Below are 19,982 nucleotides of genomic sequence, written 5' to 3' on the forward strand. Positions count from 1 at the left end.
ATGCTTCTGAGGCTTCCTGGATCAAAAGGGCAGACTTATCAAAATGGATGAGAACTGAGAAGTTGCTTCCCTATAGGGACAAAATGCCTGTAGCCCCTAGCACAGCCTTTTGCTCAAAAAGACGCAATGTTGGCTTCTTATCCTCTGAAAACAAGGAACTGGGATTCCACTTATCTATGTAACATGGTCTCTAACATTTTCAAATAAAAGAAAATCCTTAAAGGGTAACCTCAGAGATTGGACTTAAAAACTCAAATCTGCCAACCAATTTTGCAACCACAGCTGATGTTTAGTTACTCTTGCACAGCGAACAAAGTCACAGTCCGCAACAAATAAGGTGGCAGCTCCCGGTTGAAACAGTGCTTCACTGCTTGACCCTGCTCACTCAAGCTCTTGAGAAAGGCATGGACTTTGCCTGGGCCACCAGGGAGCAACAAAAGGCAATTTGCAAATGCATTGCTATGGTCTCAAGGCCTGCATAAGGATAGCTTCAATTCCTCTATCCTGAGCATCTTTTTGAGTTGCCCCTCCTCCTATCAGAAAGGTGGTCTACTTAGACAGACACACCAGCACTTCCACCTTTGGAAAACGTAATGATTATCTCACTACCTGTACTAATGGGTACTGGCCACCAAAGCGCACCACCCCCTTTAAGGCTTGCTTCTGAAGCACTCCCATACAAGGACAAGCAACTCGATTAGCACCTATAAGAGAAGGGGAAACAAACAGAGCAAAGATCTATGTGGCTCTAAACCCGTAGAAATTTTCCCTTCACCCAGAGGGGAGAATCCCAAATCCTCGTTAGAATAATCTGTGTCCATATCCTCCTGCATATCATCATTAACCCCTGTGCCATGGCACTTGCACGCGGTGACAACCATTGGGGACCCAGAGTGTGCGATCCCACTTTGAAGGTATTACTGTCTCAGCTGGGCGCCCTGCAGAAATATCTGTAGCACCTGGAAAATCTCACTCAGGAAAAGGAAGATGAGCGCAAACCAGACTCAAAAGGCCCCAAATCGACATCTTTGGATCGAACATCCCCTGAAAATGTTTTGGTCCTAGGGTCAACTGAAGAAGGGAACGCCCTCAATGAGTCACCGTCAGCTCAAGCCCGCCCTGACTGAGGGGACGGCCCAGCTTCCAGACAGAGCTAGAAATCCTTTGCTATATTGCTCTTACATGGCAAGCAGCAAAGTTCGCTAGGTGCTTAGACTTTTGTCAACGGCTCCATACTACCTAGCTTTGCTCGTGTGCCCAAAGAAAAGTCACGATGAAGGACACTCACATAGTTGTCTAGTACGCGCTCACAAAGGCACTCCATACACATTCAATTGGGTGCTCAGCATGCACACAAGTAGGTGCTCAGCAGATGCTCAAACAGGTGCTTATGGCACACACTCAAGTAGTTGCATATATACATATACAGAGACAGAGGTTTTCTTTTCCCTATACCTTCTTTACCAGGTCTTTCTCCCTCAGCTTGATCGGTTGGCGTCTTTTTCTTCTTCTGTCTCATTTCTCTGGGGAGTTTAATAAGATGCGGTGGCGGCACAGGTGCAGCAGGTTGAGCAACTCTGGCTAGGCTTGGTTCTTCGAGCTGTGTGGTAGGCCATGCTGGTGTTTTTGCACGCTTGTTTGTGTGCATGATGGCCGCATGGCAGTGTGGTGACAGACGCGCGGATGTGCACAAGGCCGCGACCTTTATTTTTGGATTGCCTAATTGAGCCTTTGTGCCTGCTTGGGTGCATACTGAGTGTCTGCTTGAGCAACTACTTAAGCATGCGCCATAAGCACCTGTTTGAGCATCTGTTGAGCACCTACTTGTGTGCATGCTGAGCACCCAATTGAGTGTGTATGGAGTGCCTTTGTGAGCGCATACTAGACAACTATATGAGTGCAAGCATACTGTGAGTGTTTTACCTGAACTCAGCTGTCCCTGGCTGAGAGTGCAACCGGGTCTCGAGCTACGGGGAGGAAGAGAGCAAAAGCCTTCATTGCCTAGCCTCCCTCGTCCTTCAACCGCTTTGCCTCTAAGTCCATGCCTGAAAAGGCTACCAGGCTAAGGGCGCTCAACTGAGGGAGGGACCCACTGGTCCAGCGGTGTGGTAAATCTCTCCTTTTTCTTCTTAAACTTCCTCTTTTGTTTTACTACAAGCAATCCCCAATAGGGAAATGTATGTCCACCATCTGCTGGAGACGGAGAATACTGGCAGGCTGTTGTCGGGACAGGGCTATATATCCATGTCGTCAGTTTTTATACCGCCTCTATCTGCTGGTAGAGATGCATAACCAGCTTGTGGGGACATAAGAACATAAGAAAATGCCATACTGGGTCAGACCAAGGGTCCATCAAGCCCAGCATCCTGTTTCCAACAGTGGCCAATCCAGGCCATAAGAACCTGGCAAGTACCCAAAAACTAAGTCTATTCCATGTAACCATTGCTAATGGCAGTGGCTATTCTCTAAGTGAACTTAATAGCAGGTAATGGACTTCTCCTCCAAGAACTTATCCAATCCTTTTTTAAACACAGCTATACTAACTGCACGAACCACATTCTCTGGCAACAAATTCCAGAGTTTAATTGTGCGTTGAGTAAAAAAGAACTTTCTCCGATTAGTTTTAAATGTGCCCCATGCTAACTTCATGGAGTGTCCCCTAGTCCTTCTACTATCCGAAAGAGTAAATAACCGATTCACATCTACCCGTTCTAGACCTCTCATGATTTTAAACACCTCTATCATATCCCCCCTCAGTAGTCTCTTCTCCAAGCTGAAAAGTCCTAACCTCTTTAGTCTTTCCTCATAGGGGAGTTGTTCCATTCCCCTTATCATTTTGGTAGCCCTTCTCTGTACCTTCTCCATCGCAATTATATCTTTTTTGAGATGCGGCGACCAGAATTGTACACAGTATTCAAGGTGCGGTCTCACCATGGAGCGATACAGAGGCATTATGACATTTTCCGTTTTATTCATCATTCCTTTTCTAATAATTCCCAACATTCTGTTTGCTTTTTTGACTGCCGCAGCACACTGAACCGACGATTTCAATGTGTTATCCACTATGACACCTAGATCTCTTTCTTGGGTTGTAGCACCTAAGATGGAACCCAACATCGTGTAATTATAGCATGGGTTATTTTTCCCTATATGCATCACCTTGCACTTATCCACATTAAATTTCATCTGCCATTTGGATGCCCAATTTTCCAGTCTCACAAGGTCTTCCTGCAATTTATCACAATCTGCTTGTGATTTAACTACTCTGCACAATTTTGTGTCATCTGCAAATTTGATTATCTCACTCGTCGTATTTCTTTCCAGATCATTTATAAATATATTGAACAGTAAGGGTCCCAATACAGATCCCTGAGGCACTCCACTGTCCACTCCCTTCCACTGAGAAAATTGCCCATTTAATCCTACTCTCTGTTTCCTGTCTTTTAGCCTACCTGAGTGCAGAGGAAATCTAAAATTCTCTTCTTCCAATAGCAAAGATGGCAGTCAATTAAATGACTTTGTTAAAAATATATCTACCCACAAAGCAAAAAGCCTCAGATTTCAAAGTAATTGAGCTTCACATTCATTGAAAGCAGTCACCTTTTTTTTTTTTTTTAGTTCCTCATATGCCACTATATTCTTGTTTATCTGTTCCTTGGATATTCACTTAGACTGTATGGTGCGCACACTGCCAGCATAATACATTTCCTGAGACTAGACTAATAAGTGTTCAAACCCCCAATATGCAGGGCTCCCAGCACATAAATGTTTCCTAGGCACTCTTTTTTGGGTTCCACATTTTGTCCACTAGATTCAGAAGAATCTCATTATTAAGATAAACAACCTGAAAGTCTATGAATAGGGCCATACCTAGGGTTGGAGGCAGGGCCAGTTTTTGGTGTGGGTGAACCGGGTAGTCACCCAGGATGCCTTGAAGAACGCAGGGAAAGAGAAGCCCAGTGTGGCCTGGCTGCCACGATCGAAGACTGGAATTGCATGGCCAAGGTGGATCCCATCCCACCATGGCCTAAGAGGACAGAGAGAGGCACCATCAGTGGGGGGGTGCCATTTGTCCTCCATCCAGCTCTGATTGGAGGGTTAATCAAAGCAATTCTACTAGTCCAAAAACTCAGTAAATAGTTAAAGAAGGTTTGCAAGCTTCGAGTCATCCATACTTGAGAAACAACTTCAGTTATTGCATGATTCTGTGCAATGTGATGTGTTTCATCCTTGATTTTTCGGATTATTCTGACATATCTGCAAGTCATCTGTAACAGGATATTCTATTAAAACATAATAGTGGCTAATATACATTAGAACATATCTGAAGAGTCTAACCATCAGATGCATGATAAGCCTCCATAATTTCAAATGGATCTAGAATGAGGTTACTGGGGTAGAATTTACAGTAAATATGCTAATCGCTGGTTTCTGATTGGACAAGACATCCGATTGTCTGGCTGCAGCTTGGAATACAGAACTCCTTCAGGCCCCCATTATGACCAACTTATCAGTTCGATCATATGGCTCAAATCTATTAGTTTGGATTTTAAATAAAGCTCTGGAGTCTTTGCATATGTGCAGCGTGCCCCCTGTTTTGTTCTATGATTGAATTTAGACATCCGGAGTCTGGCAAGACTTGTAAGCTGAGAGCTAGGTTTGATTGTTTATCTAAAGGAGTAGTTTGTTACCCTATGCCCATGTCCTTTACTATAAGTCAGCAAAATGACTCAGTCACTGAAAACCAGATTGTTCCAACATTGCTCATGAATTCACCCATCAAAGAGTGAAGCTCCTCTGGAAATGTATTGGATCGAGAAGGGCCCTTCTAGCTCCAATATCAGAAGTTGTTATTAAGGTGCAGAAAGTATGTTATATATGCCTTGAGGTATGTTAAGCTATTTTGTTGATTGCAGGCATTTTACTTTGCTTGCTCCATTTCAACTTATTTTGATACTGGTCTCTTCCTGACTGTCGTAGCCATTATTGGTCTGTGAGATAAATTTGATATCCTATTTTTTGTCTGTAGACTTGATGAAACCTCTAATGGTGGGTCTCTGCCAATGCAGCCTTAGGCAGAACATGGTACTATGTCAGGGATATTACATACCACTTTCTATTTGAATGATTCAGTACACTTCCTTGGACAAATGAAGTATATGATAGGGGTCTGTATAATCGGCAAAGATCACCCAAACTGTTGGTCACACACTTGTTCCTGAACATTATCTGAGCGTGTTATGAGCTTTTCATATCTGTAGAAGGGGTCTGTGAGGTCACAAAGTTCATGTACAACATTTTTTGTTGGTCCTTTAAAAAAGGTGTAAAACTACAAATGATGCACTTAGGGAAGACCAACCAGGAAAAGGATCATTGGGGTTATGTTTAAATCCTCTGCTCAGTATGCAGTGGTGGTCAAGAAATCAAACAGAATGTTAGGAACTATTAGGAAAGGAATGGAGAATACAACAGAATATCATAATGCCTCCGCATCACTTCGCAGTGCAACCGCACCTTGAATAATGGGGCGGATTTTAAGAGCCCTGCTCGCCTAAATCCGCCCAAATCCGGGCGGATTTAGGCGAGCAGGGCCCTGCGCGCCGGTGAGCCTATTTTACATAGGCCTACCGGTGCGCGCAGAGCCCCGGGACTCGCGTAAGTCCCGGGGTTTTCTGAGGGGGGGGCGTGTCGGGGGCGTGCCTGAACCGCGCGGCGTTTGAGGCGTGTCGGGAACGTGGCTACGGCCAGGGCGCGGTCCGGGGGCGTGGCCGCGCCCTCCAGACCCGCTCCCAGGTCGCGTCCCGGCGCGCTAGTGGCCCGCTGGCACACGGGGATTTACGTCTCCCTCCGGGAGGCGTAAATCCCCCGACAAAGGTAAGGGGGGGTTTAGACAGGGCCGGGCAGGTGGGTTAGGTAGGGGAAGGCAAAAGAAAGTTCCCTCCGAGGCCGCTCTGATTTCGGAGCGGCCTCGGAGGGAACGGGGGTAGGCTGCGCGGCTCAGCGCGCGCTGGCTATACGGAATTGATAGCCTTGCGCGCGCCGATCCAGGATTTTAGCGGCTACGCGCGTATCTACTAAAATCCCGCGTACTTTTGCTTGCGCCTGATGCGCCAGCAAAAGTACGCCAAATCGCGCGGTTTGAAAATCTACCCCAGAGTGTACAATTCTGGTGATCGCATCTCAAAAAAGATATAGCAGAATTAGAAAATGCACAAAGAAGGGCAACCAAAATGATAAAGGGACTGGAACAATTCCCCTATGCAGAAAGGCTAGAGAGGTTACAGCTCTTCAACTTGTCTGTAACATAATGAGTGGAGTGGAATGGGTGAACATGAATCAGTTGTATACTCTTTCAAAGTACAAAGACTAGGGGGGGGGGGGGGGGGACAGTGACTAGGCAAATACATTTAAAACAAATAAGAGAAAATATTTTTTTTACTCAATGCATAATTAAGCTCTGGAATTTGTTGGCGGAGGATGTGGTAAAAGCTGTTAGTGTAGCTGGGTTTAAAAAAAAAAAAGTTTCGACCATTATTAAGGTGAATTTGGGGAAATCCACTGCTTATTCCTGGGATAAGCAGCTATCGGGCCTTTTGGGATCCTGCCAGGAACTTGTGACCTGTATTGGCCACTGTTGGAAACAGGATACTGGGTTTGATGGACCTTTGGTCTGACTCAGTATGGCAAATCTTCTGGTCAGTCTCCAGTTTTCTCCAGGACTAACATGGCTTCAGGAATTATTTTGTTAAACAGGATATCCATTTTGCATGGGGGAGCTGAGCAAAGGAATTACTGCAATCATTTCTGAGCAGTCTACCATAAACTAGAAAAGCAAGCAGTGTAAGCCAAAAACTGTAATTAAAAAAAAAAAAACAAAAAACCCACACACTTGGAGTTTAATCCGTTTTCAGCATAAGGAAACAATAGAAGTCAAGCAATAGAAAAATACCTGAGAGGAGATAAGTTTAAGTAAAACAAATTCTCACTAATCATCTTGCCTCTGTGAATCCTTGTCTGTGTTAGCAACTGATTGTTTTATCAAACACACATTATGAATTTCAGGCACTCAATTGTTTTAAACACCTTTTTCATTTAAAAATACTTGAGAACTTTGTATTTGTACCAAATATTTCAACATTACCGCAGAATTGATAATTCCCTAGCAGTTTCAGTGTACATTGGAATCACACAGTCTTGGGGGAAGTACTAGATGTTTATGCCCGAAAGTACACATGAGAAAGGCAATTTTCAAAGTTATTTCTGCAGAAAAGGGGCTCTTTGAATATTTCCCATCTTAAATGCTGGTAAAAAAAAACCCAAAAAAAAAACCCCAAAAAGAATACCCACAAACACGTTATTGAGCAATGTGTGTAATTTTACTTGTACTGATTGATTGGACGTGGTCCTGTGGGCAAGGTTAGGTTGGGAGAGGCACCAATTTGAATAGTTTAGCCAGAAAAAGCCTCCAGAAAAGTGCAAATCTGTGGGTGTTTTTTTAGTCTAAGACAATAATAAAAGCAAAAGTGCTTATGCCATTTTTGCTTTGATGGTGCATACCCCTGGAGTAACTACTAGTGGAGTTTGAACCAATGTGGGCAGTTTGATTATTGCTCCTTAAATTCCTGATTTCAACTGCAGCCGCTAATGGTGTAATATATTTACCAAGATGAGACGAGGTACTATTTAGTATTCTCGCCAATACACTGATGATAAAGCAGAAATCAGTAAATATGAATTTAAAAAAATACAAAGAACAGTAAATTGACTTTCACATGAAGTCTCTGTAACCCCATAGTTAAATTGTGAATCATTTGATACAAGTAAGAAGTTCTACTTAAATATACTTTAATTCAGGACTTCTCAGCAAGGGCCATAAAGGTCTAGTTTTCAGGTGTGAATCGTGACCTTTGTGGAGGGAATCTCCATTGTGGCCAAGGACTGTAATGTTATCTTGTTGTTGTAGTCATGATAGTAACTGAAGTGGTGGCGGGTCTTTCGATGACCCACAAGGTTCACAGCCCAGTGCCTTCCTCCCAACCGGGTCTCCAAGGGGGAAGGGGGCTGCAACCCACCCAGCTATGGCTCCCAGGTTCTGAAAGGGAGGCAGGGATGATTAAAGGGTTATAGTCTCCTTTTGAGTAAACAAATTAAAAGCAGTTTTATTTGTAACAACAATGTCAATTATATCAATGGAGAAATTACTTACCTGATAATTTCGTATTCCTTAGTGTAGACAGATGGACTCAGGACCAATGGGTATAGTGTATTCCTGATAGCAGTTGGAGACTGATCAGATTTCAATCTGACATCAGCCCTAGTACATATACCCCTGCAGGAAGTGCAGCTCTTCAGTAATCTCCTCGAAAAGCAATTGTGGATATATGTATGACTGAATAATTTGAATAACTTTTTTTTTTTTTATTTAACGCTTTTTATATACCGGCATTCGTAGGACACATCATGTCGTAACTTGATTAACTTTATAACTTGGTTAACTTAATTTGAACTGGTTGAATTGGTTATAGCTGGAGACCGCCAGTGCCCTCAACCGAGAAGCATCGACACCCGATAGGATGGGTGTTCTAGTTGGAGAAAGGCATGGCTTACCCGTGAATCATTCGCTGTCGGTGATGTCACTCGAGGATTCCATGAATAACGGCAGCCTTGGGTGGGATGCCGAGTCCATCTGTCTACACCAGAGCTTTCCAAACTGTGTGTCGGGACACATTAGTGTGTCGCCTGCAGTGTGCAGGTGTGTCGCGCAAGCCCGGTCAACTCTGATGCGAGTTTGGGCTTTTTTTTTTCTAGAGATTCACTTTTTTTTTTCAGTTTATGGGTTGCTTATTATTGGGTGATTTTTGCTGTCAATCGCGTTTTTTGGGGGGGCTTGGTGGGTGGAACGAGCCCAGCCATCCTTGCATTGGCTGCTGCTGCCGATGAGGCCTGGCCATGAGGAGTACTGACTGCAAGCAGCAGTGTCTGGTGATCATGGAAGGGAGTGAAGCACTTAACTGGCAACAATCAAAAAGACGAGGTACATGAGTGTGGGGGCCAGACATGTGCTGGGGGGAGAGAGATGAGTGAGTGGGGGGCAAACGTGCTGGGGGGACAGACATGTGCTTGAGGGGGAGAGATATGAGTGTGTGGGGGCCAGACAATTTGTTTTATTATTGTTTCTCATAAATAACAACAACAACATGAATCTTGGAATATATATTTTTAATATAAATTTAAGGTTTTCATGAGATAGGTTGTGTCGTGAAACATTTTATTTATGTATATATTTAAGGAAACATACATAAATTGTCGAAATATGTTTCGTTCGTTTAACCTTTAACCTCTGGTTTACTAGTAGACTGAATTACCGTGTCGTGAAATTATGTTTGTCTAAAAAGTGCGTCACCAACATGAAAAGTTTGGAAAGCTCTGGTCTACACTGAGGAAATCGAAATTATCAGGTGAGTAATTTCTCCATTTCCTAGCATGTAGCAGATGGATTCAGGACCAATGGGATGTAAAAACGCTTCTCCCGAACCGGGTGGGAGGCTGCCCGTGACCCACTTAGTACTGCCCTTGCAAATGCTGTGTCCTCTTGAGCCTGAACATCCAGGCGGTAAAACCTGGAGAAGGTGTGGATGGAGGACCATGTTGCCGCCCAACTGATCTCGGCAGGTGACAGCATCTTGGTTTCCACCCAAGATGCTCTAGTGGAATGGGCCTTGACTTGAAAAGGCGGTGGCTTGCCTGCTTCTACACAGGCCGCCTAGATGACTTCTTTGATCCAGCGGGCTATGGCTGCTCGCGAGGCCGCTTCCCCTTGTTTCTTGCTGCTGTAAGGACGAATAGATGTCTTTCATACGGATTCCGACCTTTCCAGGTATCGGACTAGGAGTCTGCCGACGTTGAGATGGCTTAGACTTCGAGCTTCTTCCAAATTCTTATGCTCATCTGGCGATGGTAGTGAGATAGTTTGGTTGAGATGGAATTGAGACACCACTTTGGGGGAGGAATGATGGAACTGCACGTAACTAGATGATTCCTGGGGCGAGTCTGCGGAACGGCTCCCGGCAGAACAGTGCTTGTAGCTCGGATATACGACGGGCCGAACAGACTGCCAGCAGGAAGGCCGTCTTAAATGTTAATAGTCGGAGAGACAGGCCACGCAGAGGTCTGAAGGAGGTTCCTGCTAGGAAATCTAGGACCAGGTTGAGGTTCCAAAGAGGCACCGGCCACTATAGGGGTGGTCAGATCTGCTTGACTCCTTTTAGAAAGTGGGAGACATCCGGATGAGAGGCTATGCTGCCGCTCTCGCTCTTCATTCCGTAGCATGACAATGCGGCCACCAGTACCTTGATGAAGTTGAGAGACAATCCCTTCTGTAGGAATTCCAGAATCGCAGGAATTTTGACTGAGTGTGGTTGATGTCGCGGTCCTCGCACCAGGCTTTGAATACTCTCCAAATCCTTATGTATGTTAGGAATGTGGAGAACTTGCGTGCTCGAAGTAGGGTGTCAATTACTGCCCTCGAGTATCTGCTCTCTCTCAGGCAAGTCCTCTCAATGGCCAGACTGTAAAAGAGAATCGAGCTGGACCCTCATGGAGAATCGGTCCCTGTTGGAGCAGGTCTCCGTGTGGAGGTAGCGGGAGGGGGCTCCCTGTCAGCAGTCTTCACATGTCTGCGTACCACGGTCGTCTTGGTCAGTCCGGGGCCACTAGAAGTACTAGAACACCACAGGGGACCATCTTGTGGATGATTGCGCCCAATAGGGGCCATGGTGGGAAGGCGTATAATAGAGTTTCCGGCCAGGTCATCGATTCCCTGGGACTGGGGTTCCCGCCTGCGGCTGAAGAAACTGGGCACTTGGGCGTTGGACCAGTTTGCCAGGAGGTCCATGGTTGGTGTTCCCCAACGGTTTACTATCAATTGGAATGCTGTAGTCGACAGTTTCCATTCTCCTAGGGGTCTAGACTTTCTCTGTTGAGGTAATCCACAGCGATGTTGTCTTTCCCGGTGATGTGGATGGCCAAGATCTCTTGAAGATTTGCTTCCGCCCATGACATAAGGGGGTCTATTTCCAGAGACACCTGTTGGCTTCTGGTTCCTCCCCGACGGTTGATGTAGGCCACTGTTGTGGCGTTGTCCGACATTACTCTGACCGCTTTGTCTCGGAGTCTGTGATTGAACTGTAGGCAGGCTAGTCTGACTGCCCGGGCTTCTAGGCAATTGATGTTCCATCCCAACTCTTCTTTGTTCCATTGCCCTTGAGCGGTAAGCTCCTGGCAGTGCACTCCCCATCCTCGGTGAGCAGGATCCAGGTTGGTGAGGATAGTCTCGTTCCCTGGCTCAGATGGCCTTCCTGTAGCCACCATCATAGTTGGGTTCGAACTCTGTCCGGGAGCCGAAGACGTACGGTGTAGTTCTGGGACAGTGGATTCCATCGTGATAGTAGTGAGCATTGTAGGGGTCTCATTTGAGCTCTTGCCCATAGCACTACTTCCAATGTGGATGCCATGAGGCCGAGGACTTGTAGGTAGTCCCATGCTGTGGGGCGAAGTTCGCTCAACAGAGCTCGTAACTGGGTCATCAGTTTTGATCTCTTGTTGGTGTCAGGATGACCTTATCTTGTTTGGTGTCGAACCGGACTCCCAAGTATTCTAGAGATTGGGAGGGCTGCAGACAGCTCTTGTTTGTGTTGACCACCCACCTGAGGCTCTCCAGTAGAGTTTTGACTCTGTTGGTTGCCTGGGGGCTTTTCTCTGGGGATTTTGCCCTGATCAGCCAATTGTCTAGATAAGGGTGTACACGGATTCCTTCCTTCCTCAGTGTTGCTGCCACCACCACTATGATCTTGGTGAACGTCCGGGGTGCAGTGGCTAATCCGAATGGTAGTGCCCGGAACTGGTAGTGACGGTTCAGGATCAAGAAGCGTAGAAAACGCTGATGCTCTTGATGGATCAGAATGTGTAGGTAGGCTTCCGACAGATCCAGGGATATAAGGAACTCTCCCGGTTGTATCGCCCTTATTACTGAGCGTAGGGTTTCCATGCGGAAGCGAGGAATCTTCAGGTGACGGCTGACCGCCTTGAGGTCCAGGATGGGCCTGAACATTCCTTCTTTCTTGGGGACGATAAAATCGATGGAATAATGTGGAGGCACCAGTGTTATAGCCTCTAAGGCTAGCAATCTGGTCAGTGTAGTTTCCACTGCCATCCTCTTGGAAGGGTCGTGGCAGAGGGATTCCACAAATTTGTCCGGAGGGAGGTGGTGGAAATCCAGGTAATATCCCTCTCGAACGATGGATAGGACCCACTTGTCCAAAGTTCTCAACCCATTTTTGGTAGAATAGGGCAAGTCTGCCCCCTATGGCTTCTTCCTTTGGACAGGTTGGCTGATTTTCATTGTGGGGTGCAGCTGGGGCTTGGGCCCAAGCTGGCTCCCCTTTTGTTGTGCTTGTTCCGAAAGGACTGGCTTTGGCCTGCGGGGCAGGCCGCTTGATATGTGCTTCTATATGGGTTTAAGCGCTGTGATCCTCTGCCCCTGGAGGTTCGGTGGAAGGCTCGCTGGTTTCTCTTATTCCTGTCCTCCGGCAGCCGTGGCAGTGGGGACTCGCCCCATTTGTTGGCTAGTTTCTCTAGTTCGCTTCCGAACAGGAGTGTTCCCTTGAAAGACATCCTTGTGAGTCTCGTTTTGGAGGATGCGTCGGCCGACCAGTTTCGGAGCCAGAGTTGTCTTCTGGCTGCCACAGCAGATGACACTCCTCTAGCTGCAGTGCGCACCAGATCAGAAGCGGCATCCGCGAGGTATGATACTGCTGGTTCCAGGGCCTCCCCAGGAGTGTTGTTCCTGGTCTGTGATAAGCAAGCTCGTGTTACCATGGCACAGCAGGCCGCGATCCGTAAAGACATAGCGGAGACGTCAAAGGACTGTTTGAGGATAGATTCCAGACGTCTGTCTTGAGCATCCTTGAGTGCTGCTCCTCCCTCCACCGGGATAGTAGTGCACTTAGAGACTGCGCAGACCATGGCATCCACTTTCGGACATGCCAGGAGATCTTCGGTGGCTGGGTCCAGAGGGTACATGGCTGCCAGAGCATCCATTCCAGGTCAATTAGTTGCTGGATGGCTTGTAATAGTGGGAAATGACGGGAGGTCTGATGGAGTCCCTCTAATAGGGGGTTCGTCTTAGGTTCACCTGAGGCACTTGTGCCTGGGATAGCAAGCGCTTTTAAGCTGTGTGTGAGACCAGGTCTGGAAGCTCGTCCTTGGTGAAGAAGCGTCTCATGGTTCGGTGGGGCTCTGTCCCTGGAGGGAGTTCCCCTTCCTCCAGGGGTTCTGAATCCTCATCCGAGTTGTCTGTGTCCCCGAAGGTGGGGCTTCTGGACGGTGGGATCACTTTCCTGGGCATAGAGGGTCCCTGGATGTTGAGGTCCTCTGGCGGAGCTTGTGACCGTATTATAGGAGGCCCCGGTTGCATGTGGATGAAGGTATGGAGACCTTTGAAGAATTCCACTCAGGAGATAGATGCTGGGTCTAGACTAAGGGGCGCCGTGTCTCTGGGGAGCCCAGTTTGAGGGGGGGGGGGTCCCGCTGTGCATTGCTAGGTGTACTGTCCGAGAGGCTGGAACCCGGTACCAGCTGGGGAGGACCATGAGTTGAATCCCCTAGGGCTCTTCGCACTGTATACACAGGGCCGTGGCCTCATGCTGTACAGCTCTAATGTGGCGTGCTGGGCAAAGGCTCTGAGCTTTGAGTTTCTTTTCCAGTGGTGCCATGGCTTGTGCGCGTAAAATACAGTTGTGCGCTCCGGTGAGTCGGAGTTTTGTGCGTAGGTTTATTGCGCACTCAGGGAGATGTGCGGGCTGTTGTGCGCACAGATAGAGTTGTGTGCTTGGCCCAGTAAGCGCGTGGCTACGCACATCGTCTATCCACATGGTACTTGTGTGTGCAACGTTGTGCGCGCGGCTCGCCTTGGCGAACAGATCAAAATGGTGACTGACCACGCGAGCAATATGGCGACCATCTCAGAGAGTTTCCACGTGGAAGGACCCTCTGATGTAACCGGGGTCTAGCCCTGCTAGGGCAGATCAACCCGGTGACACTGGTCCCAGCTGGTGACCTGTGCGACTCCTCAAGCTTCGGGGACCGGAGACTTTTAATTAGATTTCTACCTTACCTTGTCTCGGTGCTTCGCAGTCTCGTTCCGGGCAGTCTCCGGCTGCAGGGGGAGAGGGAAAATACCTTCACCGCTGCACTTGAGGTTGCACCCGCTGATTCTCAGCCTCACCCGATGTCGGGGGCTAGGTCCCCGCCGAGGATCGGCCACCGGACCAAGGCTTACCTAAGAGGGATCGCGGAAATCACCTTGGGAATTCTCAACTGGGGGAGGGACCCAATGGGTGTCACCGCAGGAGAGCGGGGCTTGTCTGTAGAGGTAAGATTTCTTCTTATTCTTTTGGTTTTCTTTGGTGAAATTACTCTAACGCTGTGCGAGTGTGCATAGAGTCCCTAACTGCTATGGAGATGGAAATACTGAAGAGCTGCACTTCCTGCAGGGGAATATATACTAGGGCTGAGGTCAGATTGAAATCTGATCTGTCTCCAACTGCTAACAGGAGTACACTATACCCATTGGTCCTGAGTCCATCTGCTACATGCTAGGAAATTACCAATTACAACTAACTCCTCATACATTTGCTCAGATTTACTAGATCGTGAACTTTTTCTTCTCTTCTAGCAATCTTAACCTATGGAATCAGTTCCATCTAATGCAGAGTCACCTCTAGATAAAGTATTCCTTTATTTATATAGCACTATTAGTGAACTTTTCTCCATTGTGTTCTGAGTCTTTGTGTTTACTTTGTTTTTCAGAGTTGCCCTAGATCATATACATATAGCTGTTATCTCTCTCTGGTAATTATTAATGAAAATTTCTCTCTCCGACAGTTTTATTTTTTCTGTGTATTCTATGTTCCTGGTAAGCTGTACTTTGTGTTCTTTAATTTTTTTTCCTGTACAATTTACTTTTTTCTATTCTTTACACTCTCCCTCTTATCTGTGTCTTCTTCTCTGCCTTTGCACTGTACTGAGTAAAAGTGATTTTTAATTTTCTCTCTCCTCTACAAGGCCTGTTTAAGGTGTTAGTGTGTGCACACATACGAAGCTGAATTGTCTACCAAAGCTAGGTAGCGTTGCTGGGGTTCACTGCTGGCGTTATCTGGCTGGAGCTTTTGCCACAAGGGTCTGTCTTGTTCCTACTCCCTAACTTTAATAACTCAAAGAGAGAATCTGTCTGACACTGTTAATCTTCCATGGAGCTAAAATGTACCCTCAGTGTTGTCCAGACATCTTACTGAACTTTAAATTCTAACTAATGAGAAATAAAAGAATTGGAACACCCTAAACTATTTTGAAAGAGACAGTAGCTTGAATTAGATGGGATTATAGCCACTCTGCAACTCATTCACCTCTCAACTCCAAGGGTTGTATCTTGAGTGAGGTCATATAGTAATGGTTCTTTATAGCCTACTCACTATTGAGACAGTTCTGATTTTTTAAAAAATGTGAGACCTCAAATATGCCACAATTACTGTATATCAATGGAGTGGGACTTGGATAAGAATATAAGAAGTTGTCATACTGGGTCAGATCGAGGGTTCATCAAGCCCAGCATCCTGTTTCCAACAGTGACCAATCTAGGATAGAAGTACCTGGCACATACCCAAACATTAAACAGATCCCCATTCTACTAATGCCAATAATAAGCAGTGGCTATTCCCTAAGTCCTTTCGAGAAGCATTCAGTTTGGTTTTCCTAATGCTGAATTCTTCCCTCATTCCACCTCATGTAAGCCACGGAATACATCTCCCCAGCAGGAGGCCCACTCCTCTAAATTGGAGTACAAAATTAGAAGTCTGAGAGCACTTCTATGCAGCTTAACTTATAACTAGGATATTATTCACTTCTCCCGGCACTCATCCAAAATAACTATTTAAATTGCAGTACCACAGGTCAGCTATTACTAAATTAACTCCAAGTCCTACCTGTATTCTGGTTCTCCTTTATTTAAATTAACTCACACTCATTCTACAGTGTTTTGCCACTGTTCTCTTTTAAAAATCTAAAGTGTTTTTTTCACTTTAAAGAGACCTTAGAAAAGGAGGCAGCAAACGGCACTCCCTCTCTTGTTTGATTTCCAGCACAGCTTTCCTGTATTCTAAAACTGTCACAGATTCTTCCTTATTCATGAGATCCTTGAGCCTATGATTATGTGTATAAGAATAGTTGCTTCTTTGACTAGAATAGGCTGCCCTCACCCCTGCCCCACAGCCATGGGGACTCAGACCCATTCTTCCTTGTGCCTACTCTCCAAGTCTCACAGCAGCAGCCCTCTCCAGCTACCATCAGAGCTGCCCTGCCAGAGAAGCAGAGCACAACACTGTAAATCTCTCTCTCTCTCTCACTCCGGTCTCCCTCATCAGCTCCCTTGCAGCCTCCACAGGCCACACTCCCCAAGTCTCAGCCAGGCCCCTCACAAGCAATGGAACCCCACACTGCCTCACTGCCATGAGGCCCAAGCCCTTTCACCACACTCTGGCCCACAGGAACCCTCAGAGCCCAGTTCATAAACCCCAGCCTCAAAGGAGCTTTCTCCCCTGCCAAGTCCATGCCACCATCACTTTGGACCACCCTCCAGAGCATCCAAGGAAAGGTAATTTTTTTCTCTTTTTTTTTACTTTGTTACCCCTATTTACACAGGATACAAACAATGAATATGCAGCAGACGTAAGCAAGGTTAATTCTGCAATGTCTGGTTAACCTGATCTATTTGGGGCACTCAATGACTAGAGTTAAAAACCCCTGTTCTAGTTGGATTCATGTATAATCTATTACAAACAGATGCATTAAAATGCTTTGAAAACAGAATGGGAGCACTATTAATACACCAAAAAAAAATCTAACTTGTTCTAAAAGTCACAATTGTTGGCTATATTTGATATCTCTATAAAAAGGCATAAGTAGTATCAAAGCTTGCATCTTCAGTCTTCATTGGACTAAAAAGTATCATCTCTATCCAGTTGTTTGTCCTGCTATTGGTGACTTTTTATTTTGATTTTTTTCTCAAAAATCACTTGTGTATTCACTTTGTCCATCTATGTGGACATGAGCTCCCAAACCATTCAACCTACAGCAACCACATTTTCAGGATAGGCATATGAATACAAAAACTAGAAGCCAAAATAATGCTCTTATAAAAAAGTTACAGACCTGGCCCAAAACTGAACACACACCTATCTGAATTTTCTTCAATTCTTCTATCTTTTTCTTTTCTGCAGGAACTTCCTCCTGCTCCTTTGGAAGCATCCCCTACAGGAGGCTACAGTGCCAGAAGCCTTCATATGAAGCTACACAGGGTTTCTATTCTATTTTGACCATTTCCCTTATAGCCCAGTTATTCTACCAACGGTCCTCTGGTTGAGAGGCATAGAATGTGGCTCTTCAAAACCTAGTACAAATGTGTTCTTAACCAGCTAGATATCACTATTCCACAATGGTTGGAGTCCATCCAAGAGGATGAACGCTGCTACTACACTGTCCACAACACTAGTCATCCCAAGAAGAAGCCAGGCAGTGCACTGTTCTACCAAGAAGTCATCAGACAGAGCCTTCAGGACGAGGGTTGTTTTATTTTTTTTTTAAACAAATGTTAACCATTCACCACACTTTTTCTGATCATGAAGTGATTTAGGTCAAGACATCATGAGTTCAAGACTCATCTTCAAGATTGCGTGTAACTTCAAGCAACTTACTTTAGGCCTGCTTTGCTAAGGTTTCCCCACAGAAACAGAATGGGAAAAAAAGCCTCAGTAATCTAGCCCTTCATCTCTCAGTGCCTTCCAGACCAAGCTAGAAAGTTGTTAGACTTCACCCGTTCATAGTATTCTGTCAGAATGCACATGCTGCATTCTAGCTGCCCTTAAATTGGTGATCAGCAATTACAGTTCTCAAAGGCTGCAAACTTGTTTGATTTTCAGGATATCCACATCTACATACAATGGAGGCACTGCATACAAATACAGCTTATGCTTAATTATTGTGGATATTCTGAAAACCATAACAGTTTATGGTTCCACCTCTATCAAAAATATATTAAGAGTAAGGATGGTACCAGATTTGTCCATCCCTGTTCCCAACTCTGCCCTGGAGGAACACCTAACCCGACTGGTTTTCTGGATAGCCACAATGAAAATGCAACAAGACAGATTTGTATACGTTAGTGTATACAAATCGGTCTCATGCATATTTGATATGTATATCTTAAAAACAAACCAGTTAGGGGTGCTTCCAGGATAGGAGTGGGAACTACTGCTGTACTGTATAAAAATATATCTGAATGGAGACTTAACTAGCACAGCCCATATAATAGCATTACTAACACATTACTACTGACGTCTAATAACAAAACTATTGTACTAACAGGATCTGCAGCAGGTTAATTTTTTAATACAAATACTAGAGGTGGAAAAATACAAAACATTTTTTGCTACAACTAGCAAACTTAGAAAACACTAAGCACCTATTACTTATGCTGAAGGATTCCTACACACACATATACTAAAATATTTAATCAACAGCTGGGGGTAATGGCAAATTTACCGAAGCCTGTGACACTGACACTACACACCAAAGCTACCTGCTGATCACTTTCTGCAAGAACTTTCACAATGCCTATTTTGTTTTGCAGTACATTACTGGCGCATTCTAATATTTGCAGCTCTGCTGTCTTCATTTGAAATCAGCGCTACAGGTAACATCACAGTTCAGGAAAATTTAAGCCTTTCTGAAACACTGGGAAGCTTTGTGCAAACACAAATTAATTAACTTTTATTTAAGAGAAAACTCACTTAAACCGCCGTAGCATGCATACACTTGACCCCCCACCCCCATCTGCCGCTCTGCAAATATCAAAGATCCTGCATGGTCAGTGCAACCGAAAATCCCCGAGGCCTGGACTCACCACTACCAATAGATACTACTAGTAAGCCGAGGGCCCCGCAACGGTAGCGAGCGAACAAACAATCAGGATTGCTTACCCATTGCAACCTGCGCACGTAAAGCGCAACGGGATCTCGCTAAAAACGCAGCCATGCTACCAGCCCCGACCTCTGCCTGCAGGCGTGCACTCTCTCCGACACTTCCGCCTCGAGTGGGAGGGACCCAAACTTAACGATCTACAGCAGGGGCCAATCGCGAAAGACCTACATGGCAACCGGCGCCCAATGAGCGATGGATTTCGCTCGAATCGGTGAAGAGGGAGTGTGACGAGGGAGCTGCCCCTCTGTACCAGGAAGGGGATAGGTTGCTGTCACCAGAGCCCCGCCCCACGTCCTCCGAAGCCACGCCTATCTGCCGCTAGTGCAGGGGGCGTTTCCGTATGAAGCCGGAGGTCGTCCCGCATTCTTTTATTTGTGCATGAAAACTTGAAGCAGATATTCTGTATGGCTGCTGGTGGGAATACTTTGATGCAATCGCATTTGTCATGCGCCAGTCAGGAGCGATTGTTCTATATTAGTCTGACAATGTTGTTCTTTGTCAGAAAGGGACAGACAATCAATCCAGGTTTATAATACCGTTGCATGCATGTGTAATCCACATCGCTAATTCCTGAGCTAACTGTAGGATGCTAGGCCCAGAGCTAAACAGACGGCGTGGGCCACCCCTCCCCCAGCTTGAGCACAAGGGTGGGGTGGGGACTTCTTGTGTGATGGAAAAGTTTGGGGTGGCAGCAGCTGTCCCTAAAATCTGCTGTCGCAGCTCCTGCCCCACTGCTGATATCTGTGTTGTATAAATCTCAGCAGCGCCTAGCTTGCTGGCGTTCTCGAACAGGCAATGATGTCAGAGCAGAGGACGGGGTTACCACGGTGGTACAGTACCTAGCGCAGTCGCCCTGATTCACCGTGCCTTCTCAAGAGAGCCTTGACTAC

At 46.0% G+C, this 19,982-nt stretch overlaps 1 protein-coding gene across 2 annotated transcripts in view; it reads right to left on the bottom strand.

The window, feature by feature from the left end:
• Window positions 1-19,243, bottom strand: part of HIBADH (3-hydroxyisobutyrate dehydrogenase) — a 333,702-nt gene extending 314,459 nt beyond the window's left edge. Inside the window, exon 1 of one of the 2 annotated variants that reach the window (XM_029589181.1) lies at window positions 19,092-19,240. In XM_029589181.1, the coding sequence (XP_029445041.1) occupies window positions 19,092-19,146 (55 nt within the window). In that variant the 5' untranslated portion in view covers window positions 19,147-19,240. Of the gene's footprint in view, window positions 1-19,091 lie in introns of both variants that reach the window. The other variant, XM_029589182.1, reaches the window with a different exon arrangement.
• Window positions 19,244-19,982: the final 739 nt, after the last annotated feature.

Source organism: Rhinatrema bivittatum, chromosome 2 (genome assembly GCF_901001135.1).
Source record: "Rhinatrema bivittatum chromosome 2, aRhiBiv1.1, whole genome shotgun sequence".
NCBI classification, from domain to species: Eukaryota; Metazoa; Chordata; class Amphibia; order Gymnophiona; family Rhinatrematidae; genus Rhinatrema; species Rhinatrema bivittatum.